At 47.1% G+C, this 27801-nt stretch overlaps 2 protein-coding genes and 1 non-coding gene across 3 annotated transcripts in view; 2 read left to right on the top strand and 1 right to left on the bottom strand.

Annotated features, from left to right (window-relative positions):
* Window positions 1-14811, top strand: part of RANBP3L (RAN binding protein 3 like) — a 117667-nt gene extending 102856 nt beyond the window's left edge. The window contains exon 15 of the mRNA XM_063961050.1: window positions 14015-14811. Coding sequence (XP_063817120.1) covers window positions 14015-14058 — 44 coding nt within the window. The 3' untranslated portion in view covers window positions 14059-14811. The remainder of the gene's footprint in view (window positions 1-14014) is intronic.
* LOC134961909 (U5 spliceosomal RNA) lies at window positions 373-488 on the bottom strand. The gene has a single exon (XR_010187978.1). It is a non-coding gene; the product is annotated as a U5 spliceosomal RNA (small nuclear RNA).
* A 3098-nt stretch (window positions 14812-17909) lies between the features above and the next one.
* Window positions 17910-27801, top strand: part of NADK2 (NAD kinase 2, mitochondrial) — a 298406-nt gene continuing 288514 nt past the window's right edge. Inside the window, exon 1 of the mRNA XM_063961015.1 lies at window positions 17910-18174. Coding sequence (XP_063817085.1) covers window positions 18103-18174 — 72 coding nt within the window. The 5' untranslated portion in view covers window positions 17910-18102. The remainder of the gene's footprint in view (window positions 18175-27801) is intronic.

Below are 27801 nucleotides of genomic sequence, written 5' to 3'. Positions count from 1 at the left end.
AACGAAGAGAGAAGCGGAAAATGGTGGAGCCAGATACACGATGCTGAATGACCCCATGAATGTGATGTACACATACTGAGCTTTTGTAATTGTGGCGAGATGCCATTATGTATACTTGGGGTAACCGCCTTCTGTGGACTCACATATGAAACACCTCTGGATTTAATGTCCAGTTTTCAAGATCCAAACCCTGACGGGTGAGATCTTTTGTCTAACAAATGTCCACTCACGGATTGATGTCTTGACATTTTCACATAATGGCGTTCTGAGCCATTGAAGATTTGAGTTACCTGCCGCATTGCCATGCGGCTTCTTGGTTTTCACTGGTTGTTGTGTATGCAACTGCCGTTGCTTTGTTTGACTGCTTAAGGGCAGCGTGAGCCAGGCATGAAAAAACAAAATTACATGAAACTCACGGTTGTTCCTGTCCACAGAAATCTTTAGTAAAAAGCGAAAGATTTATTCGTTCTGAAGAGAACCCAGAGTCTATCCCTGGTCAGACTGAAAACGAATCATTTATTGCATTGTAAAATGCACAGAGTTCTAGGACATTTATCTATTGCATTGTAAAATGCACAGAGTTCTAGGACATTTATTGACAGCAATCTGTCGTGTTTTAGAACCTTTGCGTTGAAAACACATCTTTATTCTTAATAAGTGAATACACCAATGTACCGCTAATGTGCGTGTACCTTTGTTCTTGCTGGTGTAGTAGGTAAAAGTCTTTGATTTACCTTATTTATAATCTTACCTAGGAATTGACATCGTTTAGACCGACTTAGATGTGATTGTTTTCGAACTTAATCTGCTACCGCAGTATACCTTAGTAGCGCAAGATAGAGGAACTTTGTTGATACATAGTTCTTATGTGAGATGAGCGATTATTCCAACATCACTTTGGTAAATACCGGAAGCGATAAGCAACGGTATAAATGAAATGGTTAATGGTTGTGGCGATTTGCAAACGCTAGAACCTGTGATGAAGAAACCGGACTGGGTAAATACGCATTGTGAAGATCAAATGCAATTATACAATTTTGTGGCTGCAATAAGCAAAAACTAACTGCAGAAAATCCATTTTCTAACTGTAGTAAATGACTTGCTGATTGATATTGCAACGGAGCTGTTTGATTTTGCTCAAACAGACGGGAATAAGTAATTTTGACTCTGTTGGCGTACTATTGCCTGGTTTATAAACCAGCAAAGACTAAATGACAACCTGCCAAACCGTTCGCCAGAAGCAGTTTTGTACTCTAAGCTGTAAATAGCTGAGCCATATATGAGTTGAAGTCATGAAACCTCGCAAATGTAACCTGAAAAGACGCACTTCCACAATTGTAAAAGAGGTCATCAAACCACTGGCTTGCTGACTGTAACGTCCTGTCGTTACAAGGCGTGAGTGATTTTTATAAAGGAATAAAACGCCGTTACAAGTATATTGTATGCGCTAATGGCAGAATATCGTAAAGGGACAAAATGTCGTTACACATATATCCAATTTAGGAGCAAACAAGCTCTGGCCTTGTCGCGCTTAACTAGCGACATTGAAAATAACCGGCGTTAGCAAAAGCTTTACAGATATACTCTGCAGCTTCTTTTAACCGTTATCGGCATGGTTTCATACATAGATTCTAGTGACCCAAATGTATCTGTGGTTTTTATAATGTTTGACAGAAACGCATATACCAATGGCGGATCGCGTCCTTTTGGAAACGATTATGTATGGTTGTCCAAAACCCCGCACTATCTGAATGCTGGACTAATGTACCCTTCTCACTTGTAGTTATCGGTGTGAGATTTGACATAGAATCGTGCATTAAATTATAAGACTAGTGAAATAAACACTCTGGTACCCAAAGGAAAATTGTCACTTTGGAAAGATTGTCTTTTGTTAGCGCTGGCGGAGTTATTCTGAGACTCCGATTACCGCTGTTTTAATTTGAATTGCCAATGTTAACATTTTTAGTCTGCACTAGAGCCTTATTCGCTATGTAGACAGACATCATAATAGGCAACAGACAGACACTTGCACGACTTAATAACATTATTATATTGCTGAACAGCATATTTATTAGGAAACTAAAGTCTTTATGTGAAAAGCAGTTCACATGGGCATGAAACCCGAACCAAATTCCTACTAACACCCCTGCGCCTTCTGGTGGCTTAAAGATGTAGGGCAGGAATGTTCTAGAATTATCTTGAACTAAAAAATTCCCACTAACACCCCTGCGCCTCCTTGTGGAGTAGAGGTGTATGGTCTGGAATTATAACTGGAAAACCCGCAATGATTAAAATGGCCGTCATGCCATGCTTTCCCAGAAAATCACAGTACAGGTTACCTGCTGCAGTTTTAATATAGGCTTAATAGCCTATTATACAGTTACTTTGCCCAGGTGTAGGATACAGTAAAATATATGCATTTATTCAAATAATATGAGCACTGCCTGCAGTGTATTTATCTTGCAACTGTAACCAAAAATAACAGAAAACATGGTTAAACGTGCAATAGGTTATGCCACTGATAACCTATTGCCAGCCAAAGCCTCATATATATATTATATATATATACACAAAGTGTTTACACATATAATCACAGTTCATACTGATATTATAGACAGTTTCGCCAGCAAAAGCTTCATTATATGTATATATATAAAACGTGCTGAAACATCACAGTACACAGTGTACATTGTTTAACGTGCTGCGCTGCTTGTGTATTTTGAACCCCTGCAGCCTTTGCTGCTGCTATGGGTATTATTCCCCCCCCCCCCCCCTGCATCCCTTACCTGCAGCGTACGGAGATCGGGAGCAGGGAGAGCAGGAGAGCCTGAATCTAGCGCCGGGGAGCCGTCCGGCAGCTGCTTCCTACAGCAGTACACAGTCTCCCTGTGTCTGCGGTGTCTCTCTGGAAGAGTGGCCTGCGTCCTTTAGTGACGTGCGGCCGCTCTCTTTAGTAGAGGAGCGTCTCGGCGGCGTGTAGCGGTGCCGGGCCATCAGAGCAGTGAGAGCGGCCGGCGTCTGAGTGACGTGCGGCCGCTCTGCTTAGTTGAGCGCCCGGAGAATGTCGGCGGCGTGTAACGGTGCCGCATCAGAGCAGTGAGAGCGGCCGGCGTCTGAGTGACGTGCGGCCGCTCTGCTTAGTTGAGCGCCCGGAGAATGTCGGCGGCGTGTAACGGTGCCGCATCAGAGCAGTGAGAGCGGCCGGCGTCTGAGTGACGTGCGGCCGCTCTGCTTAGTTCAGCCCAGGAGAATGTCGGTGGCGTGTAGCGGTGCCGTGCCCTCAGAGCAGTGAGAGCGGCCGGCGTCTGAGTGACGTGCGGCCGCTCTGCTTAGTACAGCGCACGGAGATTCTCGTACCGGGCCATCAGCGCAGTGAGAGCGGCCAACGTCTGAGTGACGTGCGGCCGCTCTGCGCATCGTTCAGCAAGACCTTCAGCGGCGTGCTCTTTCTACAGTATAACACTCACGTGCTCAGCGGCTATGGCATTTCTACAGTATAACACTCACACACAGCAGGGCGCCCTGACACTCATACCTTGTGCCGCCTTCTCTCTGCAAGCTCCGTTTCAGCCTCATCTTGGCTGTGACGGAGCTTCTGTAAGCTCCTTGCAGCTGTAGATCCTTCCAGCTCTTTGTCTTATCCTGGCTGTGACGGAGCTTCTTTCTGTAAGCTCCGTTCAGTTTGCAGGAGACAGTGGCTGCCTGTGGCTGTGAGGGTGCTCTTTGTGAGGACCGACACGCCATGCGCTTGCCTATAGCGCCTGTGGCTGTGAGGGTGCTCTTTGTGAGGACCGACACGCCATCCGCTGCCTTGCAGCGGCACCATCCCGGACCCATGTTTTTCCATAAACTGAGACGGGAAGTGTAAAAATTAAAAATAAAAATAAAAATCTGAAAAGTGGCCATTGCCACAAGCCGATGTTCATCTGTGAGCACCGAAAAAACACTGGCAAAGTACACTGAGGTACTTGGGGATATGGAGGGGGGGGAGAGTCCTAAATTTGAATATTCAGTGCCTTTGTTCGGCTACGCCCGTCCATATCCCAAGAGTACTCCAGTGACCCCTAGTGGATGATAAAGAAATTCACTCATTGCTGAAGTCTCCTTCTACGCTTTTGACCTGAGATTATACCGGAGTGTCTGTTACTACCTATTGTCCGTCATGGTTCGGGACGGCCAGCGCACGGCTGCGGCGAAGCTGGAGAAATTTGCCAGACAACCTAACCCACTAAACCAACGGGCCTCGCAGGCCGCTTCGCAGGGGGCCTCTCCGTCCCACTCCTACTCCCCATCTGCAACAGCTGCTGAATCCCCTAACACACCCGCAGCTCCATCTCTTCAACAAGTGCTGGAGGCAATAGCTGGATCGGAACAGCGTCTTTCAGATAAGATGGAGAAAGTGCAGTGTGATCTCTCGCTGCTTCGGCAGGACGTCCAGCGCATACGAGAGAGAGTGGGAGAGGCAGAAACCCGTGTCTCGAATCTGGAGGATATGTGCGGTCCTATGAAACAATCTATTTCCACGGTAACCCAGCAAGTAACATCCCTTCAATCCAAATTACTAGACATGGAGGGTCGGATGCGTAGAAATAATGTGCGATTTGTGGGCCTGCCGGAGAAGAAGGAGGGCTCCCAGCCTGAGGTCTTCCTGGAGTCATGGCTTAAGGAACTGTACGGCGCTGAATCCTTCACGGCACAGTTTACGGTGGAGCGTGCACACCGGATACCATCTCGTCCTCTACCTCCTGGCGCCCCTCCGCGCACCTTCATCGCCAAATTTCTGCATTATAAGGACCGTGACTCGGTCCTCCGGTTGGGACGCACAAAAGGCCCCCTTACCAGAAACGGGGTTACCGTGTCTGCTTTTCCTGATTTTGCCGCGGAAGTCCAGAAGGATCGAGCCCAGTTTATGCATATCAAGAGGCGCCTCAGAGACCTGAACGTCTCCTACTCTATGCTATTCCCCTCCCGACTCCGGGTGGTAGCGGACGGGGAAACCAAATTCTTCAATTCCCCTAGAGAGGCGGCCCAATGGCTGGACAGATATGCTCCGGGAGCGCGCCAGATGGCCCCGGATTGAGGCCCTGCACTGTCTAATGATCGGTTGGGACCACCAGAGGCATCTACCCATTGTCCAGGGAGCCCCCCCTTGGCGTTGGTGGCTCAGGACTTTTCTTTTCTTTCTCTTGATCGCTTGACTTTGGTTAAGGGTTTTGTTTAGTATTTAGCCCTTGAGAGATAGAAACGATAGTTTGGGATTTAAGTATGCCGAAGTTAGGGGTGGTATACGGGGAGGGGGGGAGAGTTCAGCGAACAGCTTGTTGCTGTGCCTTACACAAGTTTTTTTCTTTCTATAGTTTGTTATTTTTCTCATGCTTAAATTTGTTTTGGAGTACATTCATTTTGATGTGGGAAGTATGTCTGATGCATTGGATACTGTCGATTAAGAATCAGGGATTGAGTAGTATAGCACTGTTATTACCCTCACTAACAATTTCCAGGAATATTCGCTGGACTGTATCTTTAGGTTACTACATAGAATATTACCAGATCTATGGCTAATTTGAAATTTCTGACATGGAATGTTCGAGGTTTAAATAATAAGATAAAGCGTTCCTTAGTATTAACTACACTTCGGAAATATGGCCCGGATGTTGCATGTCTCTGCGAGACTCACTTGGAGGGGAATAGGTTACTGTCACTTAGAAGACCCTGGGTGGGCTGGGCCTATCACGCTTCTCACTCCTCTTCCTCCAGGGGTGTGTCAATCCTGATAAAGAAATCGGTCCAATTTGAGCTGGTATCGGTCAAGACTGACAAATACGGTCGATTTGTGTTCCTTGAATGTAGACTAAGTTCCCAACCCTACTACATACTGGCGGTTTATATCCCCCCCCCATTCTCATACGATGTACTACAGCAAGCCGCTTCATTCATAGCCTCTCTCCGGACACCCCGGTAATCTGCTTGGGTGACTTTAACAATGTCATGAATTTAGCTTTAGACAGATGGCGCTCTCCGCAGGCTGCTGGGGTCCGCTCTAGTCCTACTAAATTTGCTGATTTTCTGAATAATTTGCAGTGGGTGGATGTGTGGAGAGCTCGGCACCCTACGACTAGACAGTTTTCATGCTTCTCTGGTACGCATGGTTCGTTCTCCGGGATCGATCTGACCCTACTCTCCCCCGTTCTTCTCCCTAGGGTGGTTGACGTCCAATACGAGGCCCGGGGTATATCTGATCACTCCCCTATGGTGTTGACTCTCGCTATGGTGAGCCAGAGGGGTCAATCTTATTGGAAACTGCATCCTTCCTGGCTGCTGCAAATAGGTGACTGCTCTGACCAGGTGACTCAGTGGGAGGGATACTTTACTGACAATGTAGGCTCGGCCCCCGGAACAGTGGTTTGGGATTCATTTAAGGCATTCCTGAGGGGAACGTATATTAGACGTATTTCTGCCCTCAAAATGTCCTGCAGGGAGAGAGAGCGAGCCCTTGAGAGTGACGCCAGGGATTTGGAATCTAGATACTTGGTGGATGGCACCCCTGCGCTGAAGGTGCGCTGGCTGGCGGCCCAGTCGGCATGGGTGGCTCATCTGTTTGATAAAAACTCGCGCTCGCTTCTATTTCAGGCTACTAATATTTACATGCAGGGCGATAGGCCAGGTGGCCTGTTGGCTCGATTGGTGCACAGTGACCGCCCAGGTTCTACAATTGCTCAGATGACCGGTAGCGATGGCGCCCTTGTGAACACCACGCCGGAAATTGCGCAGCTATTCCGCTCCTACTATGCTGAAGTCTACAGTTCACAAATGGTAGACTCGACATCAGACCTCTCCGCTTATTTAAGTAATATTCCACTACCCACACTCCCCCCGGAGGCCTCTGAGATGCTGGAGGCACCCTTAACTCTGGAAGAGGTAACGGCGGCTATTGGCTTGTCTCCCAGCGGCAAGGCACCGGGCTATGACGGCATGCCCTCAGAGGTATACAAGACCCACATTGATTTCTTTGGTCCTAGGCTTCACGCCCTGTATTCTGATATTTTTGTTAATGATCAACTTCCCCCCTCTATGGCGGAGGCGATTATTATAGTGATCCCGAAGCCCGGAAAAGACCCTAGATCCCCAGAATCCTATAGACCGATATCATTGATTCCCACTGACGCTAAGATCCTGGCAAAGATTTTAGCAGTTCGACTCAACACCGTAATTACTTCCATTATCCACTCCGACCAGACCGGCTTTATGCCAGGGATGTCCACTTCTATTAACCTACGTAGATTATATACCATCTTACAAATCCCATATGACTTCCCCTCTGACTCGGTAGTGGTCTCACTGGATGCCGCCAAGGCATTTGACAGTATCGAGTGGTCCTATCTATGGGAGGTCATGACAGCTATGGGTTTCGGGCCTAATTTTATAAAATGGATTAAATTGCTTTATCAGCACCCGACTGCCAGGATCTCAGTGAATGGCTATATCTCTCCCTCGTTCTGCCTGTTTCGCGGGACCAGGCAGGGATGTCCTCTGTCCCCAACCTTGTTTGCCCTGGCCATCGAACCCTTGGCCTGTCTAATAAGGTCCCACCCAGGTGTGGTGGGCATTCATACCGGCCCTCGTGAGGATAGGATTGCCCTTTACGCTGACGACATGCTGTTGTTTCTGCAGGATTACACCAGGTCTATGCCTACAGTGTTGCAATTGATTGAGGAGTTCGGTGTATATTCAGGCCTTCATATTAACTGGTCTAAGTCCTCTATTATGCCTGTGATTGGCCCCCCCCCCTGCTGCTCCTAAAATCTCCCTACCGCTATGTTGGACGGCGAAATTTAAATATCTTGGGATTCAGGTAACCAATGATCCCTCTGACTTTACGCCTTTGAACCTTGATCCGATCATGCAACAAATTACTCGTAAATCCAAAACTTGGTGTAAGCTTCCATTGACTGTATCTGGCAGGGTCAGCCTCGTAAAAATGATAATACTACCTAAGATTCTATATGTGGTTCTGCAATCCCCTGTATATATTCATCCATCCTTCTTTAGAAAATTGAATAGTGTCCTGTCTTCTTTAATATGGGCTAGCAAACGTCCTAAAATACAACTGAACACTCTCACCAGGCTGCGCAGCGACGGAGGTCTGGCCTTGCCAAACTTTCAGATGTACTACTATGCCGCTCAGCTGACTCATATTAGTGCATGGGTGCAGGATACTGGCGTCACTTCTCTACACTGGGTATTTGTCCAATGCTACTTCCCCGACTTATCCCCCCTGCAGGTGTTGCTGAGTGGGAGCCTGGCCCGGTTCCTCCCTCCTCTTATATACCAAGCCATGAAGGTGTGGCAGGCACTAAGAACTCTTTTGAAATTTGATGGATTGGACCCGGACACCCCCCTCTGGTATTCTAAATGGCTCCCTGAACTGTATGCGCTCGAGGGGAGGGAAGTTTGGGCCCCTAAATCAGTGATTTCCATAAATCACCTTTATACGGATAATACGCTCAAATCCTTCCAACAACTAAAAGATGAGTTTAATTTGCCTAACTCCTATTTTTTTAGATACCTCCAGCTCAGACATGCCTTGCAGTCCCAATTCGCCAATTCCCCCCCTAAAATTATACCATTTCCCATTAAGACCTTTGTAAGTATGCTGGGTCGAGTTAAGATGATTTCCCATGCTTATGGTTATCTACTCGCCAAACTCCATATAGATCCTTTGACACGTCTCCGTGTCAAATGGGAGCAGGATCTGGGCCCCATAGATGAAGAGAACTGGGCCCTTGCTTTGGAAACTCCGTGCACGGTTACCAAATCCATCAGGTATCAACAGATACAATACTTCCTTTTGCATAGAATATATATGACCCCGGCCAGACTGGCCAAATTCGGGACGGGTCGTGTGGGTGACTGCCCTAAGTGTGGATGACTGCAGGTACTTTTTGGCACCTCATTTGGGATTGTCCGGTGTTGCGGGCTTTCTGGGCGGGGGTCGGATCGATTCTGGGGAACACAGGGGTGGACGAGGCCATGCTTACTCCGCAATTTTGCATCCTGGGAATGGGTAGCTCTGACTTTGTGTCTGGTCCAGGGGGCCTATATGCTCGCAACATATGTGCAATGGCGAAGGTGAGCATTGCGAGGCTATGGATGGCCCCTAAGGGCCCTACACTCCCCGCTCTTAAGGCACTAATAAATGACACTGTTTTTAAGGAACGATACATTTATATGAAACACAATGCCTCCGCTAAATTTGAAAGAATTTGGTCTCCATGGCTGGAATCCATATACTCCGTCCCAGACCCTACAACTTAATGGTGATAGGGTTACTAACAGGTCCTGGATTTGCCAAGTTATGATCTTCTAGGGCCATAGGCTTCCCTCTCACCCAATGGGTTGTGAATGAGAGAGTGGCTCTGTGCCCATCTGGACAGGGTAGGATTTAGAGTGCTAGTATCCCCCAATGCGTCCTCTTCCCCATAATGTTTTTTGTCTCTTTGTTTTTTTAATTTTTTTATTTCTGGGGTTCTCTGTGTTTGGTTTCTGATTGTTTTCTTCTCTTTTAAAGGGTTTTACTCGGACGGATTGTCCGTAAGAGTTATATTTGAGGGGGGGGGGGGGGGAAACAAAACAAAGTATAATGTGATTTCATGAATACTAGAGTGTACGGATAATGCAAAATAATGGTATATATAACTGTCTATTCCTATGCGCCTTTGAGCAAATGACATAGTTTGAAAATAAGTCGAAAGTGAATGCTGTTCCCCGATGAGGTCATGTCATTACGTGTTTAATGTGTTCCCGTTATGCAATGTCTGTATGCAAACTACTCTCCTTCGAAATAAAAATACTTTATTAAAAAAAAAAAACCCATTCCACCAGGAAAGTGGGCTCGTCTTGGGCGGCTGCCCGAGGCATCTCGGCTTTACAGCTTTGCCGAGCGGCCACCTGGTCAGGTTCAAACACTTTTGCTAAGTTTTCTATAAGTTTGATACCCTGGCTGATGAGGACCTTGCGTTTGCTCAGTCGGTGCTGCAGATTAGTCCGCACTCTCCCGCCCGGTCTGAAGCTTTGGTATAAACCCCATGGTCCTTTTGGAGTCCCCAGCATCCTCTAGGACGTAAGAGAAAATAGGATTTTGGTACTTACCGGTAAATCCTTTTCTCCTAGTCCGTAGAGGATGCTGGGCGCCCATCCCAGTGCGGACTGTTACTTGCAGTGTATTCTTGTAGGTTAACTTGGTTTATACACGGGTTGTGTATTTTTGGTTTTCAGCTTGTTGCTGTTGTTATTTCATACTGTTATCTGGTTTATTGTTACTCCGGTTGTACGGTATGTTTGTGGTGTGGGCTGGTATGTTTGTAGCCCTTAGTTTACACAAGAAAAATCCTTTCCTCGAAATGTCCGTCTCTCCTGGGCACAGTTCCTAGAACTGAGGTCTGGGGGAGGGGCATAGAGGGAGGAGCCAGTTCACACCCAGTTTGTCTTTTCAGTGTGCCCAAGCTCCTGCGGATCCCGTCTATACCCCATGGTCCTTTTGGAGTCCCCAGCATGCTCTACGGACTAGGAGAAAAGGATTTACCGGTAAGTACCAAAATCCTATTTTTTTTTCTGTCTCATTCACCATAAAATAATTGTATTTGGTCCCGGACCACCAACCCATGGCACCCCTGTTAGTTTGGGAACCACTGGGTTAGCCCCTGGAATGGGACAGAAGACTGCCTTCAGTGTATTTATGTGCTCCTGTACTATTTTGGTCTGTTGAAGCCAACTTACTGTGTGTCCCCTAGATATCTTGTTCTAGCCTTGTAACAGTCAGTTGTCTGTCTATCAAGTTTATAGTCAGCTGCCTAGAGACGCCCGCAGCTGTGGAGATCAGTTACTACATACCGAGAGGGTAGAAGGGTCAGAGCTTTTATTGTCTTTATCTGACATAGGGGTCTATTCATGAAGCAGTGAAAAGCGTGGAGAAGCGAGCTAGTAGAGAAGTTGCCCTTGGCAACCAATCGGCATTGAAGTAACATTTATAATTTGTATACTATAAAATAATACAAAGCAGCTGATTGGTTGCCATGGGCAACTTCTCCACTGGCTCACTTCTACACACTTTTCACTGCTTTATGAATAGACCCCTTAATATGAGGTCTAACCAGTCAAATAAGTGTTATCAGGCTTTGAAAAAGAGAATCAACTGGGATAAATGGCGCCCAATCATCAGTGCATGCCTACTGTTTTATATATACTTTTCTAATCTGTTAAATTCAGCCAATAAATAGTAATTGTGTCGTAAAGTGTGCAAGCACATGTCGCGTCTCATTCTGTCCAGGGCAGAGGTCGTGTTAACGTCTTTTCATGTACATATACATGCAGTTTGAAGAAGGGTTCTGTGACATTTGCATATAACTATTTTAATACTTTTTAGTTAGTTAAATGAAGGTGAAAAAGGTTCTTATTTATAAGTTAAGTTCCCGCTTCTCATAACCATGTTAGGGAGACATTTACTAAGCAGTGATAAGATCGGCGAAGTGAGCCAGTGGAGAAGATGCTCCATCAACCAATCAGCAGCTCTGTATAATTCTACAGTATGCAAATTATAGATGTTACTTCAGTGCTGATTGGTTGCCATGGGCAACTTCTCCACTGGCTCAGGTCTCCACTCTTATCACTGCTTAGTAAATGTCCCCCCTAGTTTTATGGTAGGGGTAGGGCATTAGGGAACTTGTAGTTCTACTTTAAATGAAGAATACAAAGAGCCTGATTTTGTGTTTACTATTAGTAGAAGGAATATGCATACATCAGTAGGAAATTAGTGTATGTCCAGGGGGGTAATAAGTGGGATGGGGACCTTGGCCCTCTTTCCGAGTTGTTCGCTCGCAAGCTGCTTTTAGCAGCTTTGCACACGCTAGGCCGCCGCCTACTGGGAGTGAATCTTAGCTTATCAAAATTGCGAATGAAAGATTTGCAATATTGTGAAAAGACTTCTCTGTGCAGTTTCTGAGTAGCTCGAGACTTACTCTTCCAGTGCGATCAGTTCAGTGCTTGTCGTTCCTGGTTTGACGTCACAAACACACCCAGCGTTCGCCCAGACACTCCCCCGTTTCTCCAGCCACTCCCGCGTTTTTCCCAGAAACGGTAGCGTTTTTTCACACTCCCATAAAATGGCCAGTTTCCGCCCAGAAACACCCACTTCCTGTCAATCACATTACGATCACCAGAACGAAGAAAAAACCTCGTAATGCCGTGAGTGAAATACCTAACTGCATAGCAAATTTACTTGGCGCAGTCGCAGTGCGAACATTGCGCATGCGCAGTTAGCGGAAAATCGCTGCGATGCGAAGAAAATTATCGAGCGAACAACTCTGAATGACCACCCTTGTGCGGCACCCTTACCTTTTTTTCTGCAGCGCCATCTTTCTGGCAGTATCTTGGGAAAGATGGCGCCATTGAACCCAAGTATAGCAGGGAAAAGGTGTATAGGTCCTGGGTGCAGGGTGTGCGGCCCATATGTATTGCACACCCTGCACCCAGTATAGATTTACCACAGTGTTTGTCATTTATTGAGTCTCTTCCTCTAAGATTTTACTTTTTTAACATGTTTTTTTTATTGAAGCATCATGTGTAATACAAAGTATACTTCACAATAGTGCAATAACAATGGACAATGTCACCAGGTGAACATAAAATAAGAAAAGTGCTATCTTGACATATACAATAAAATAGTACAGTAACAATAGACAAGGTCCACATCAGATAAAAAGTGCCATCTGTAACAATAACAGAATCCTTGTAGGAGAAATGTGGTGACATTGGGGGTAATTCAGACCGTGTGCGTTTTCACATAGCGGGCGATCAGGTCTGAACTGCGCATGCACCGCAATGTGCGTCAGACAACGGCATCGGTGCATAGCAACGGGATGTTGCGAAAAAAGCGATCGCACGGGTGATCGCAAGGTGACTGACAGGAAGAGGCCATTTGTGGGAGGCAACTGACCATTTTAAAGGAGTGTCCGGAGAAACCCAGGGGGACTCAGGCGTTTGGAGGGAGGGTGTCTGACGTCAGCTCCGGCCCCGATCACCAGCAATTGATCGCACTGGCAGAGTAAGTCCTGGGCTCAGCAGAGACTGCACAAACTGATGTTTGTGCAGCTCTGCTACAAATGTGATTGCACACCTGCACAGAACATTTCCCATCCCCTGTAGGCGGCGATTACCTGATCGTAGGGCTTCAAAAAACACACCCTAGCGATCAGGTCTGAATTACCCCCAATGATAAATACAAATCAAAATAAAGCACGTTGGGGTAAATGTATTCCGAGTTGCCGGAAGTCTGGGATTTCGTCCGAGAATGGGCGTACTTCTAAAGTGGCAACCTGGCTTTGCCTTATAAATGATTGGTGCTTTAAAAATATGGCCATTCTCGGACAAAATCATGGACTCAACTCTGACCCTATTACATTTACCCCCATATGTCAGGTTCACATAATGAGTATTAAACATAAAAGAACAAAAAACAAAAATAAAACCAAAAAGCGTTCCGTCTCTTACCCCTCTCCACCCGGGTCTGGGACTCCAGGTCGACACACCTTAAGTCGACATGGACAAAAGGTCGACATGAGTTTTTTATGTTTTTTTGGTGTCGTTTTCTTTGTAGAGTGACCGGGAACCCCAATTAGTGCACCGCGTCCCCTCGCTTCGCTCGCCATGCTTCGGGCAAGGTTCCTCGCTGCGCTCGGCACAGGTTACCGTTCCCAGTCGTAGTCCACGTGGATCGTAAAGTATGAAAAAGTTTTTAAAAAAAATGTGGAAAAAATCATGTTGACTTTTTGTCCATGTCGACCAATTGGTGTCGACCTAAGGTGCGTCAACCTTTTTGGTGTCAACCTGGAGTCCAGATACCCTCCACCCAGCCCTCTGGGGGACCCCCTCCTCTGCCAGCTGAAAAAATCCCATCTGTACCCTGATTTAACATATATTTAATTACATTGTAACAAATGACGTCTTGATTCCATTTCAGATCACCACCAGTGGATCCGGAGGCAGCCTGTCCTGTACTCCTGACAATCAGCCTTCATTCCAAGTATTTCTCAGCCTTGCGTCTTCGTCCAGTAACGGCACAGAGCAGCAGCGGACGGCTTTGACCACCGCTACTTTCTACCAGAACGGCACTGGGAAATCTGGAGAGCGGAAAACCCGGCTTTCATGCAAGTTTTCTGTGGACTGAAACCATGAACTAATACATATGCAATAAGTATTGTAATAACAGCGTGTGACTGCGGGGGGAGCTGCTCACTGCTGCACCATACCTGGAAATCTTCACGTGTTCCAGACGAACTCAATGAGACTGATCGTACACTATACCTCAAGGACAGTTATTTGGAGTTTACCTGACTATCTGTTCAGTGGACCCCTGAGTATTCCCAATGCCAACTGGTTTCTTCTCCCAATTTGTTTTTTTCTTTCTTTTTAAATATCATTTTCCTCTAATTCTAAAGGGTAGAGATACATGAAACAAGGGTTGTGCATCATATTGATGGCTAGATCCAGTTTACTTTTTATATGTGATGTTTTCTTATTTTGTGATGTTAATATATTACAATATATATGACACGATTTGTTATTTGGTCACAATGGCTAAGAGTAATTGAAGGTTTGAGGGCTAATTATTTTGGCTAAAATGCAAACTATATATAAATATCTAATCGAATGTCTATTTAAAATTGTTCAATAATATATATTTCTATTTTATTAAAGGTTGTTATATGGTAGCGTAATATAAATAAAGAGTTAATCTATTTATCAGCGTTTGCCAGGCATGCTTCTACGCGTATATTTTGTTTACATGTAAACTGAATTTCACGTGACTTATTTTCCTACAATGCCGTAGCTTATTCCCCTCCCGAGTTTATTTTATTCCAAGATATTTGTGTATATGTGTCGGTAGTCTTGGCCGTGCAGACACTCATTTCGGAGTCCTGCATTGTCTCTTACAGGACCTACAGGTAACAGTTTGTTACATTTATGAACTGAATAAGGAAACGCATGTTCTCTGGACACAATGTGGGAGATAGGACTAGTAGAAATAAAGATATACAATTCAAAAAAAAAAAGAAGCATTCAGCATTGTTTTGTCTGTGGGTCTTATATGTGTCACCATTCAGATATCTTTAGCAGGTTCAAAACATTTAGAATGAGATTTAGGACCCGCTGCGGCGTTGCACGTACGCCTGTTTGCAGAGCGTATTATGTGTGTGTGTCTGTCTGTATGTTGTTTAATTTAAGTAACCCAATGTAATGTAACCACACACACCTGTCTATAGATAGTATAATGTGCCCTCTCCTCCATGTATGTCTGTCATTGTGCTCTCCTTCCCCATCCACATTGCGCACCCATTCCCCCACATTAATCTACCCCTTCTCCCATCCATATTGTGGTTTCCTTCCCCCTCCTCATCCCACATTGTGCTACCCTTCCTGACTCCATCAAACCACTTCATTGTATATAATAGGTGGCTGAGGTGTATCTACAATTCGCTGTTTAAATTTCCAAATGCTTCTGTTACCTGTTCTTAGGGTAAACAAGCTAGGCACAGAGACATAGGTGATGCGTTCAGAAGGGTTATGGTTAGACACTAGAGGGGGTTAGGTAGTGGGTGGGGGGGGGGGTTAGCCCCTGCCCCCCTCCCCCCCCCCCCAGCCTTCTTCCTGAGTGTTAGCTCTAGCCACCACCCCTGGAGAGTTAGGGTAGGGGAGGGTAGAAATGCTTACCTCATCCGCAGTCGGGATCTTCATTGTCGGGACGCCGGTACCGGTCATGTGATCGCCAGCATCACGACCACCGGGATTAAATAATGTACTCCGTCAGAGTTGTACAGTAGCCACTTTAGTAGCTTTAAGGATATGTCCCATAATATATATAATAATAATATATCTCAGACGGTATATCGCCTGGGTGAAAATGAAAGAGGGCCAGTAATGTGTCTGGTGACTGCTCTAATCAAGGGAAAAAACGCCACCCACATAGGTCTGAGAAGCGGACAGTCACAAAATATATGGAAGATTCCTCCCACCTGACCACAATTCCCACAACAATATTTAGATGTGGAGGAGATTTTGTGCTGCCTATCTGGGGTTAAATAGTCTTATGTATTACATTTTTGCATGATTAATACAGTGGGATACCTGGAAGCAAGTGTTAAATGTAATTGGCCATTATCCTCAGACAGCGTTTGTGACAGATCTTCCTCCCTTTTGAGTTGGGCAGAAAATGTATTATTAGCATCAAGCAGTGACGTGCATTGAGGTGAATGGCTCGGAAGGTACACATGGGGATGGGTCTGAATGCTGGGAGCCTGTCTCCCCCTACTCACTACACTAAGCTACAGTGTCCATTGAGTCTCCTACCTACATCCGGGAGGTGATCACGAGACCATCTTTCGGGATCCCAGCGGTCACAATGCCGTCAGGCGGTGAAATGCCACTGCTGGAATACCGGTGCCACAGGCTTTTCTTCCTCTATGGGTGTCCAAGACACCCATAGAGGGAGAATAACCTGTGGCGAGCGCAGCGAGCCACTGTGCCCGCAGAGTGGCAAGTGCAGCTAACTTGCAAGGGGTTTTCTAGCGCTCTGCCCGCATACTGATGGCCGGATCCCTCTTTTGGGATCATGACATCCGGCATTCAGTAAATCTAATGTATTCCCTGCATCTTCTATTCTTCTCTTGCTGCTTACAGAGCCCTGACTACAGTGCACTTCCTGGTCACATGACACATCCAAGTGTCCATCAGTGCACAAGGCAGGGCCGGCTCTACCATTAGGCAGCTTTAGGCGGCTGCCTAGGGGCGCCAGTCCCTGGAGGGCGCCGCTGAATTCATCTAGCCAAAAACTGAAGTATGCATGTGTATGCGGCCACCTCCTTTTGACACTACGCTGGCTTTTGCTGGGGGTCTAATCAGGTGCAGCCACCGCTATTTGTCTGTACCACATAGTACCGAGCAAGCGCTGAGACACTGACACGTGTAACATCAAGCCATGTAAAGGCACATAGGAGGCAGATGTAACTATGTCTCCCGAGAGGCATCCCCACGGCTGCGCCTCATAGCACCTCTTTCAGGCCTCTGGATCCCGGCTCTCCAGCAGCAAGCAACGCCTGACTACATGTCTGCACCCAGCAGCGTCGCTGGGTAATTTTCTGACTGTTTACAATATATTTTTTCACTTTAAATGTCTTGGAGTGTTGTTCCTTTTCTCTGTATATGTATAATGATGCAATTCATCCAGCCCACCCAGTGGCTACCTGCATCTCCCCTCCGAGAGGTGGTGGTGCTGGGGTTCGCTGGTTGGGGGGTGCTAGGCTGAAACTTTGTCTTGGCTGCAGAGAGATCTTGCACCGCCCCTGCAGGTACACACAATGTGTCAGTAAGCCAGCGTTATGCAGGGTAGGCTGCTACAGGTACACACAATGTGTCAGTAAGCCAGCGTTATGCAGGGTAGGCTGCTACAGATACACACAATGTGTCAGTAAGCCAGTGTTATGCAAGGTAGGCTGCTACAGGTACACGCAATGTGTCTGTAAGCCAGCGTTATGCAGGGTAGACTGCTACAGGTACACACAATGTGTCAGTAAACCAGTGATATGCGGGGTAGTCTGCTACAGGTGTGGTACCCCAGTCCCTCGGTGTACCTACATCTTGAGTCCTGCTGTATATAAAACGTATATTAATTTATGCTGTGCCATCATATTTACTGGTAGAGCTTTCAATCACAGTATTGCCACAGTGACAGGGCTAAATGAGCTTTCATGTGCCTCTGACTGCGCAAGGACACTACAGAGGACAGTTGGTGAGAGGAAGGATTTGAACCTGCTCACGCTGCAGGCGAGATAGATCCGGCAACTTGGCCAGAGGTTATAAATAAAAGTTCTGACTGACAGTTGGAGGGCTGAGGTAACGGTCCAGGGAGCAGGATCCTTGCTGCCCTCTAACAAGAGGTCTGGTGTGCTGGCAGGGGGACAGAGAACAGGAGGCTATGGGAGACGGACATATTATGGGTGGAAAAGACACTTGAGGCTAGTCCCCAGCAACCATTGCAATCGAAAACTGTTAATGACAGCCTGGAGGGACGGAGTAAAGCAGCAGCTGTCTGGGGACCTGAGTGAAGGAGAGAGCAGCGTTGAGGTGGGTGATGTACCTCACTTTCGCAGAGCCTAAGTTATGCGGCCCAGCGCTGATACCAATATGGCTACAAATGCTGCACGACACTATTAGCAGCAGGTGTAGAGCAGAACAATATCCCCTTCTGCCCTAGCTAGACAGCTAGCCCTCAATTGAACAAGTGCTAAATAGCATCATGCTTGTTAAGAGACTGACTGGCCATTAATGATTTACTCACATAACACCTGGCTACTGTATATGGTAGGGGAACAGTATTAACCTAACGCGTCAGTCAAAACTGTCTAAAGCCTCAAAAGGAAGGACTAGCAGAGGCTTCTTAGAGCGGCTTCTCCCTATTTACTCCATCGGCATAATACTGCCTCCAAAGCCTATAAACTGTGTTGCAACATCAAAACAAAAGGAAAATGATAGGGGAATAGCTATAAATCGACTCTCAACATATGGGACAGCAAAGTAACCTTGATTACTGTTAATGCCCTGTCTCTATTTCATATAGCAAGCAGCAGAGAGCATGACTCAAAACAACAGGTCATGGCTCAGTGAACTTTCCTTACAGCCAGACTGCAGAACCCTCAAAACTGACTCATTTTCTAGTGTATTTACAAACTTGGCAAAATAACATTCAGCTCATTCATTCACTCTTTAGAAAGTGCACCAACAATATCCTGGCCAGGAGGGACTACCAGGAATAGCCTGGAGTTAGGGTACATGGGATTATTCACTTATAAGTGTATTTAGATGCACGCATATAGTTATGATGCTGAGGCATATTTTCAGTGGGTAACTTAAAGTTAGAAAACCACATGCACATAGGACTGCTATATTTTAATGACATTAACCCTGTTAGTAGTTAGAGGAGGAAAAGGGTGCAGGGACATACAGGAGCTGTTTCCTCTATTATATTTATTTGATGTTTTATGAAGTGTCAAAATGCATAGAATGCTATGTGGTATTGTTTCCATTTATGCATAAATAGATCTGTAATTATCAAATGCAATTCTTTTGTTAATGTGTATTCCTTTTAAATATGATTAGTTAGCACATATACATATTGATGTAAAGTGGTTATTGCAGTTGCTCCAACCTGAGCAGTGGAACGAAAGATTCGCAATATTGCGAAAAGACTTCTCTGTGCAGTTTCTGAGTAGCTCGAGACTTACTCTGCCAGTGCGATCAGTTCAGTGCTTGTCGTTCCTGGTTTGACGTCACAAACACACCCAGCGTTTGCTCAGACACTCCTCCGTTTCCCCAGCCACTCCCGCGTTTTTCCCAGAAACTGTAGCATTTTTTCACACACTCCCATAAAACGGCCAGTTTCCGCCCAGAAACACCCACTTCCTGTCAATCACACTACGATCACCAGAACGAAGAAAAAACCTCGTAATGCCGTGAGTAAAATTCCTAACTGCATAGCAAATTTACTTGGCGCAGTCGCACTGCGGACATTGCGCATGCGCATTAGCGACTAATCGCTCCGTTGCGAGAAAAAAATAACGAGCGAACAACTCGGAATGAGGGCCAATGTGTCAGTAAGCCAGCGTTATGCAGGGTAGACTCCTACAGGTACATACAATGTGTCAGTAAGCCAGTGTTATGCAGGGTAGGCTGCTACAGGTACACACAGTGTGTCAGTAAGCCAGCATTATGCAGGGTAGGCTGCTACAGGTACACACAATGTGTCAGTAAGCCAGCGTCATGCAGGGTAGGCTGCTACAGGTACACACAATGTGTCAGTAAGCCAGTGTTATGCAGGGTAGGCTGCTACAGGTACACACAGTGTGTCAGTAAGCCAGCATTATGCAGGGTAGGCTGCTACAGGTACACACAATGTGTCAGTAAGCCAGCATCATGCAGGGTAGGCTGCTACAGGTACACACAATGTGTCAGTAAACCAGCGTTATGCAGGGTAGACTGCTACAGGTACACACAATGTGTCAGTAAGCCAGCGTTATGTAGGGTAGACTGCTACAGGTACACACAATGTGTCAGTAAGCCAGTGTCATGCAGGGTAGGCTGCTACAGGTAAATACAGTGTGTCAGTTAGCCAGCGTTATGCAGGGTAGGCTGCTACAGGTACACAGTGTGTCAGTAAGTCAGCATCATGCAGGGTAGACTCCTACAGGTACAGACAATGTGTCAGTAAGCCAGCGTTATGCAGGGTAGACTCCTACAGGTACACACAATGTGTCAGTAAGCCAGCGTTATGCAGGGTAGGCTGCTACAGGTACACACAATGTGTCAGTAAGCCAGTGTTATGCAGGGTAGGCTGCTACAGGTACACACAGTGTGTCAGTAAGCCAGCATTATGCAGGGTAGGCTGCTACAGGTACACACAATGTGTCAGTAAGCCAGCGTCATGCAGGGTAGGCTGCTACAGGTACACACAATGTGTCAGTAAACCAGCGTTATGCAGGGTAGGCTGCTACAGATACACACAATGTGTCAGTAAGCCAGCGTTATGCAGGGTAGACTGCTACAGGTACACACGATGTGTCAGTAAGCCAGTGTCATGCAGGGTAGGCTGCTACAGGTAAATACAGTGTGTCAGTTAGCCAGCGTTATGCAGGGTAGGCTGCTACAGGTACACAGTGTGTCAGTAAGTCAGCATCATGCAGGGTAGACTCCTACAGGTACAGACAATGTGTCAGTAAGCCAGCGTTATGCAGGGTAGACTCCTACAGGTACACACAATGTGTCAGTAAGCCAGCGTTATGCAGGGTAGGCTGCTACAGGTACACACAATGTGTCAGTAAGCCAGTGTTATGCAGGGTAGGCTGCTACAGGTACACACAGTGTGTCAGTAAGCCAGCATTATGCAGGGTAGGCTGCTACAGGTACACACAATGTGTCAGTAAGCCAGCGTCATGCAGGGTAGGCTGCTACAGGTACACACAATGTGTCAGTAAACCAGCGTTATGCAGGGTAGGCTGCTACAGATACACACAATGTGTCAGTAAGCCAGCGTTATGCAGGGTAGACTGCTACAGGTACACACGATGTGTCAGTAAGCCAGTGTCATGCAGGGTAGGCTGCTACAGGTAAATACAGTGTGTCAGTTAGCCAGCGTTATGCAGGGTAGGCTACTACAGGTACACACAATGTCAGTAAGCCAGCATCAAGCAGGGAAGACTCCTACAGGTACACACAATGTGTCAGTAAGCCAGTGTTATGCAGGGTAGACTGCTACAGGTACACACAGTGTGTCAGTAAGCCAGTGTTATGTAGGGTAGACTGCTACAGGTGCACACAATGTGTCAGTAAGCCAGCGTTATGCAGGGTAGACTCCTACAGGTAAACACAATGTGTCAGTAAGCCAGCGTTATGCAGGGTAGACTCCTACAGGTACACACATTGTGTCAGTAAGCCAGCGTTATGCAGGGTAGACTCCTACAGGTAAACACAATGTGTCAGTAAGCCAGTGTTATGCAAGGTAGACTGCTACAGGTACACACAATGTGTCAGTAAGCCAGTGTTATGCAGGGTAGACTGCTACAGGTGCACACAATGTGTCAGTAAGCCAGCGATATGCAGGGTAGTCTGCTACAGGTACACACAGTGTGTCAGTAAGCCAGCGATATGCAGGGTAGGCTGCTACAGGTACACACAATGTGTCACTAAGCCAGCGTTATGCAGGGTAGGCTGCTACAGGTACACACTATGTGTCAGTAAGCCAGTGTTATGCAGGGTAGGCTGCTACAGGTACACACAATGTGTCAGTAAGTCAGCGTTATGCAGGGTAGGCTTCTACAGGTACATACAGTGTATCAGTAAGCCAGCGTTATGCAGAGTAGGCTGCTACAAGTACACACAGTTTGTCAGTAAACCAGTGTTATGTAGGGTAGATATTACACTGACTACTCCTTACTCTGACACTATAGATTGGGTGAGTCCGTAGAGCCAATCAGCATTCGGCACCTATGTATTCCATGGCTCGCGGGTGATACCACTATTTAGATCCACTGACTGACCCTCACTCACACACAGCGACATCACTGTTACCATAACAACACATAGAGGACATTCCGCCAATGCACGTGTCGCTGTCACAGCGTTTTCTCATACATCCTAGAGGATGCTGGTGTCATCATAGAACCATGGGGTATAGACGGGATCCGCAGGAGACATGGGCACTTTAAGACTTTGAAAGGGTATGAACTTGCTCCTCCCTCTATGCCCCTCCTCCAGACTCCAGTTTTAGAATTGTGCCCAGTGAGACTGGATGCACTACAGGGAGCTCTACTGAGTTTCTCTGAAAAGACTTATGTTAGGTTTTTTATTTTCAGGGAGGCTGCTGGCAACAGTCTCCCTGCTTCGTGGGACTTAGGGGAGAGAAGTATGACCCACTTCCAGTGAGTTCAAGGGCTCTGCTTCTGGCTACAGGACACCATTAGCTCCTGAGGGTGCTGATTGCTGGGTACGCCTAGATGCTCACTCCCGCAGCCGGCCGTCACCCCCTTTCAGAGCCAGAAGTCAGAAGACAGGTAAGTAGCTGAAGAAAAGAAGACTTCAGCTTCACTGACGGCATTTTCTGAGGTACTGCGCAGCGGGCAGACGCTGTGCGCCGAGCTCCCACACACAGCACTACAGGGTGCAGGGCGCTGGGGGATGGGGGGCGCCCTGGGCAGCTAAAATCATCCTCATTATTCCACTGGCAAGAGGGGACATTAGTGCCACGGCACTGTCCTAACCCCCGCCAGGATAAATATCAGAAAAAGCGGGACAGAAGCGCGCCATTAAGGGGGCGGAACTTCTTCCTCACAGCTCACAGCGCCATTTCCTCTCCGCAGGCTGCAGAGATGCTGGTCCTCCTCACACTGACAAGTACCAGGGGTACAAAACGGGGGGGGAGGCAGGTCAATTGGTGCAATATATATGTGATAGTAAAAGCGCTTTAGGTCTGAGGCAATTTCTTGGTGATTTCAGACCCATTGATTTAGCGCTGGGTTGTGAGCTGGCAAATCCCCTCTGTGTCTCTCTGACAGACTTTACTGTGGGTCTATCCCCTATATGCCCAGTGTTTCTGTGGGTGTTTGGTGCACGTGTGTCGACATGTCTGAGGCTGAAGTCTCTTCCCAGGAGTAGGCTGTATTAGGGACACAAACGGCTGCGGGGGTGACCCTGTCGGCACCGCCGACGCCGGATTGGGTAAATGTGTTGAACGCCTTGAATGCTAATGTGGCTCTTATTAGTTAGAGGCTAGATAAGTCTGAGTCTCAGACCCAGGCATGGAAGAAATCTGTAGAAGATATGTTATTGCAAAGTCAGGTCCCCTCAGGGTCGCAGAAACGTACGCTGGCCCAGTTGGCAGACACTGCTACTGACACGGACTCTGATTCCAGTGTCGACTATAGCGATTCCAGATTAGATCCAAAATTGGCAAAAAACATTCAGTACATGATTGTGGCAGTTAAAGAGGTACTACATATCACTGAGGACCCGGCTGTCCCTGATAAAAGGGTCTGTATGTATAAGGAAAGGAAACCTGAGGTAAGGTTTCCTCCCTCTCATGAACTGAACACGCTATTTGAAAAAGTCTGGGAAGGTCCTGACAAAAAGTTTCAGATTCCCAAAAGAATTACGGTAGCTTATCCGTTTCCCTTGGCGGATAGGGAAAAGTGGGAGTCGCCCCCCACTGTGGACAAGTCCCTGTCACGTTTGTCTAAAAAGGTGGCTCTCCCGTCACCAGACACGGCGGCCATTAAGGATCCTGCGGATCGTAAACAATGAAACTACGTTAAAGTCCATCTATGCGACCACAGTTACGCTACTCAGACCTGTCATTGCGTCTGCGTGCGTAAGTAGTGCTATCGAAAAGTGGACAGATAACTTGTCTTCTGAAATAGATACCCTAGATAGGGATAGCATCCTCTTAACGCTGGGTTATATCAAGGACGCTGCAGCATACCTTAAGGAAGCTGCGAGAGATATTGGTCTTTTGGGATCAAAGGCCAATGCCATGGCAGTCTCAGCTAGACGAGCATTGTGGATTCACCAATGGAATGCTGATGCTGATTCCAAGAAAAGTATGGAGTCTCTACATATAAAGGTAAGGCCTTATTTGGTGACGGCCTTGATGATTTGGTATCTACAGCTACCGCGGGTAAGTCATCCTTTTTGCCTTATGTTCCTCCACAACAAAAGAAAACGCATCACTATCAGATGCAGTCCTTTCGGCCCAATAAATACAGAAAGGGCCGAGGTTCTTCCTTCCTTGCTACTAGAGGAAGGGGAAGAGGTAAACGATCACCAGCCTTGTCAGGCTCCCAGGAGCAGAAGTCCTCCCAGGCTTCTGTCAATTCCACTGCATGACGTTGGGGCTCCTATGCGGGAGTCCGCACCGGTGGGGGCACATCTCAAACTCTTCAGTCAGTTTTGGGTTCGTTCGGACCTAGACCCATGGGTTTTACAAATAGTATCCCAAGGGTACAAGCTGGAGTTTCAAGACGTTCCCCCTCGCCGTTTTTTCAAATCGGCCTTACCAGCTTCTCTTCCGGACAGGGAGGTAGTTTGCGACGCAATACAAAAGTTGTGTCAAAGTCAAGTTATCGTCAGGGTTCCCCAGTCACAACAGGGAGAAGGCTTTTATTCGATCCTGTTTGTGGTCCCGAAGCCGGACGGCTCGGTCAGACCAATCCTAAACCTGAAATCCCTAAATTTCTACCTAAAGAAATTCAAATTCAAGATGGAGTCTTTCCGAGCAGTGATCTCCAGTCTGGAGGAAGGAGATTTTATGGTGTCGGTGGACATAAAGGATGCCTACTTACATGTTCCCATTTATCCTCTGCATCAAGCTTACCTGAGGTTTGCAATTCAGGATTGTCATTACCAATTTCAAATGTTGCCGTTTGGTCTGTCCACGGCTCTGAGGATTTTCACCATAGTGATGGCGGAGATGATGGTTTTCCTTCGCAAGCAAATAGTCACGATTATCCCATACTTGGACGATCTCCTGATAAAGGCGAGATCCAGGGACCAGTTGGTGCAAAACATTGCACTCTCCCTGACAGTTCTTCAGCAACATGGTTGGCTCCTAAACTTGCCAAAATCACAGTTGATTCCGACGACGCGGTTGTCGTTTTTGGGAATGATATTGGACACAGAACTACAGAGAGCCTTTCTTACAGTGGACAAGGCTCTGGAAATTCAGAGTCTGGTCAAACAAATTCTGAAACCAGCAAGAGTGTCAATCCATCAATGTATTTGGTTGCTGGGGAAGATGGTTGCGGCCTACGAGGCCATTCAGTTTGGCAGGTTCCATGCCAGAGTGTTCCAGTGGGACCTGTTGGACAAGTGGTCCGGGTCCCACCTACACATGCACCGGAGGATAATCCTGTCTTCCAAGACCAGGGTATCACTCCTCTGGTGGCTGCACAGCTCTCACCTCCTAGAGGGGCGCAGGTTCGGGATTCAGGACTGGATCCTGGTGTCCACGGATGCAAGCCTCCAAGGCTGGGGGGCAGTCACAATGGGAGAAAACTTCCAAGGAAGATGGTCAAGTCAGGAAATTTGTCTCCACATAAATGTTCTGGGGTTAAGGGTCATTTACAACGGCCTTCTGCAAGTGGAACATCTTCTTCGAGATCTGCCTGTACTGATCCAGTCGGACAGTGTAACAGCAGTAACGTACATAAACCGTCAGGGCGGAACGAAAAGCAGAGCGGCAATGGCAGAAGCCACAACGATTTTCCGCTGGGCGGAAAAGCATACAAGCGCTTTGTCAGCGATCTTCATTCCAGAAGTGGACAACTGGGAAGCAGATTTCCTCAGCAGACACGATCTCCATCCAGGAGAGTGGGGCCTCCACCAAGAAGTCTTCGCAGAGGTGACAAGTCGTTGGGGAGTTCAAGTAGACATGATGGCATTTCGTCTCAACAAGAAGCTTCAGAGATATTGTTCCAGGTCAAGGGACCCTCAAGCAATTGCAGTGGATGCACTGATGACACCGTGGGTGTTTCAGTCGGTGTATGTATTCCCTCCACTTCCTCTCATTCCAAAGGTTCTAAAGATCATAAGAAGAACAAAGATCCGGGCGATCCTCATTGTCCCAGACTGGCCAAGGAGGGCTTGGTATCCAGATCTTCGGGAGTTGCTCATAGGCGATCCCTGGCCTCTTCCTCTGCGCGAGGACCTGTTACAACAGGGGCCGTGCGTGTATCAGGACTTACCGCGGCTACGTTTGACGGCATGGCGGTTGAGCGCAAAATCCTAGCCCGTAAGGGTATTCCCAGTGAAGTCATTCCCACACTTATTCAGGCCAGAAAAGGGGTAACGTCTAAACATTACCACCGTATTTGGAGAAAATATGTTTCTTGGTGTGAATCCAAGGGGGCTCCTACGGAAGAGTTTCGGCTAGGACGTTTTCTCCATTTTCTACAAGCAGGTGTGGATGCGGGCCTAAAATTGTGCTCAATTAAGGTACAGATTTCGGCCTTATCGGTTTTCTTTCAGAAACAATTGGCCTTCCTTCCAGAAGTTCAGACTTTCGTGAAAGGCGTGTTGCACATCCAACCTCCGTTTGTGCCTCCAGTGACACCATGGAATCTTAATGTGGTGTTGCAGTTCCTTCAATCACATTGGTTTGAACCTTTACGGACGGTGGAGTTGAAATTCCTCACTTGGAAAGTGGTCATCCTGTTGGCCTTGGCATCTGCAAGGCGGGTGTCTGAGTTAGCGGCCTTGTCTCGCAAGAGCCCTTATTTGATCTTCCATGAAGATAGCGCTGAATTGAGGACAAGTCAACAATTTCTACCGAAGGTGGTTTCCTCTTTCCACATGAACCAACCTATTGTGGTGCCTGTGGCTACTGACGCCTTCGCTGAGTCAAAATCTCTGGATGTGGTCAGAGCTTTGAAGATTTATGTCGCCAGAACGGCTCAGATTAGGAAAACAGAGGCTCTGTTTGTCCTGTATGCTCCCAACAAGGTTGGGTGTCCTGCTTCCAAGCAGACCATTGCACGCTGGATCTGTAACACGATTCAGCATGCTCATTCCACGGCTGGATTGCCGTTACCAGAATCGGTGAAGGCCCATTCTACTAGAAAGGTGGGCTCAACCTGGGCGGCTGCCCGTGGGGTCTCGGCATTGCAACTTTGCCGAGCAGCTACTTGGTCGGGGTCAAACACATTTGCAAAGTTCTACAAGTTTGACACCTTGGCCGAGGAAGACCTTAAGTTTGGTCAATCGGTGCTGCAGAGTCATTCGCACTCTCCCGCCCGTTCTAGAACTTTGGTATAACCCCATGGTTCTATGATGACCCCAGCATCCTCTAGGACAGGGCTGGCCAAACCGGTCCTCGAGATCTACCAACAGTACATGTTTTCCAGGCCTCCTGGAGATCTGTAGAATTGTCAGTTAGGAATGAATGCAGCACATCCTAATTAGTAATGACTGCACCTGTGCACCAGCTAGGTGGTCTGGAAAATGTGAACTGTTGGTAGATCTCGAGGACTGGTTTGGCCAGCCCTGCTCTAGGACGTATGAGAAAAAATGATTTTAATACCTACCGGTAAATCCTTTTCTCTTAGTCCGTAGAGGATGCTGGGCGCCCGTCCCAGTGCGTACTGTATCTGCAGTTATTAGTTGTGGTTACACACATGTTGTGTTACGTTATCGTCAGCATGTTCCTGCAAT

This window comes from Pseudophryne corroboree, chromosome 1 (assembly GCF_028390025.1).
Source record: "Pseudophryne corroboree isolate aPseCor3 chromosome 1, aPseCor3.hap2, whole genome shotgun sequence".
Lineage (NCBI taxonomy): Eukaryota > Metazoa > Chordata > Amphibia > Anura > Myobatrachidae > Pseudophryne > Pseudophryne corroboree.
The sequence above is the reverse complement of the archived record's forward strand: the minus strand, read 5'-3'. Positions and strand labels throughout refer to the sequence as shown.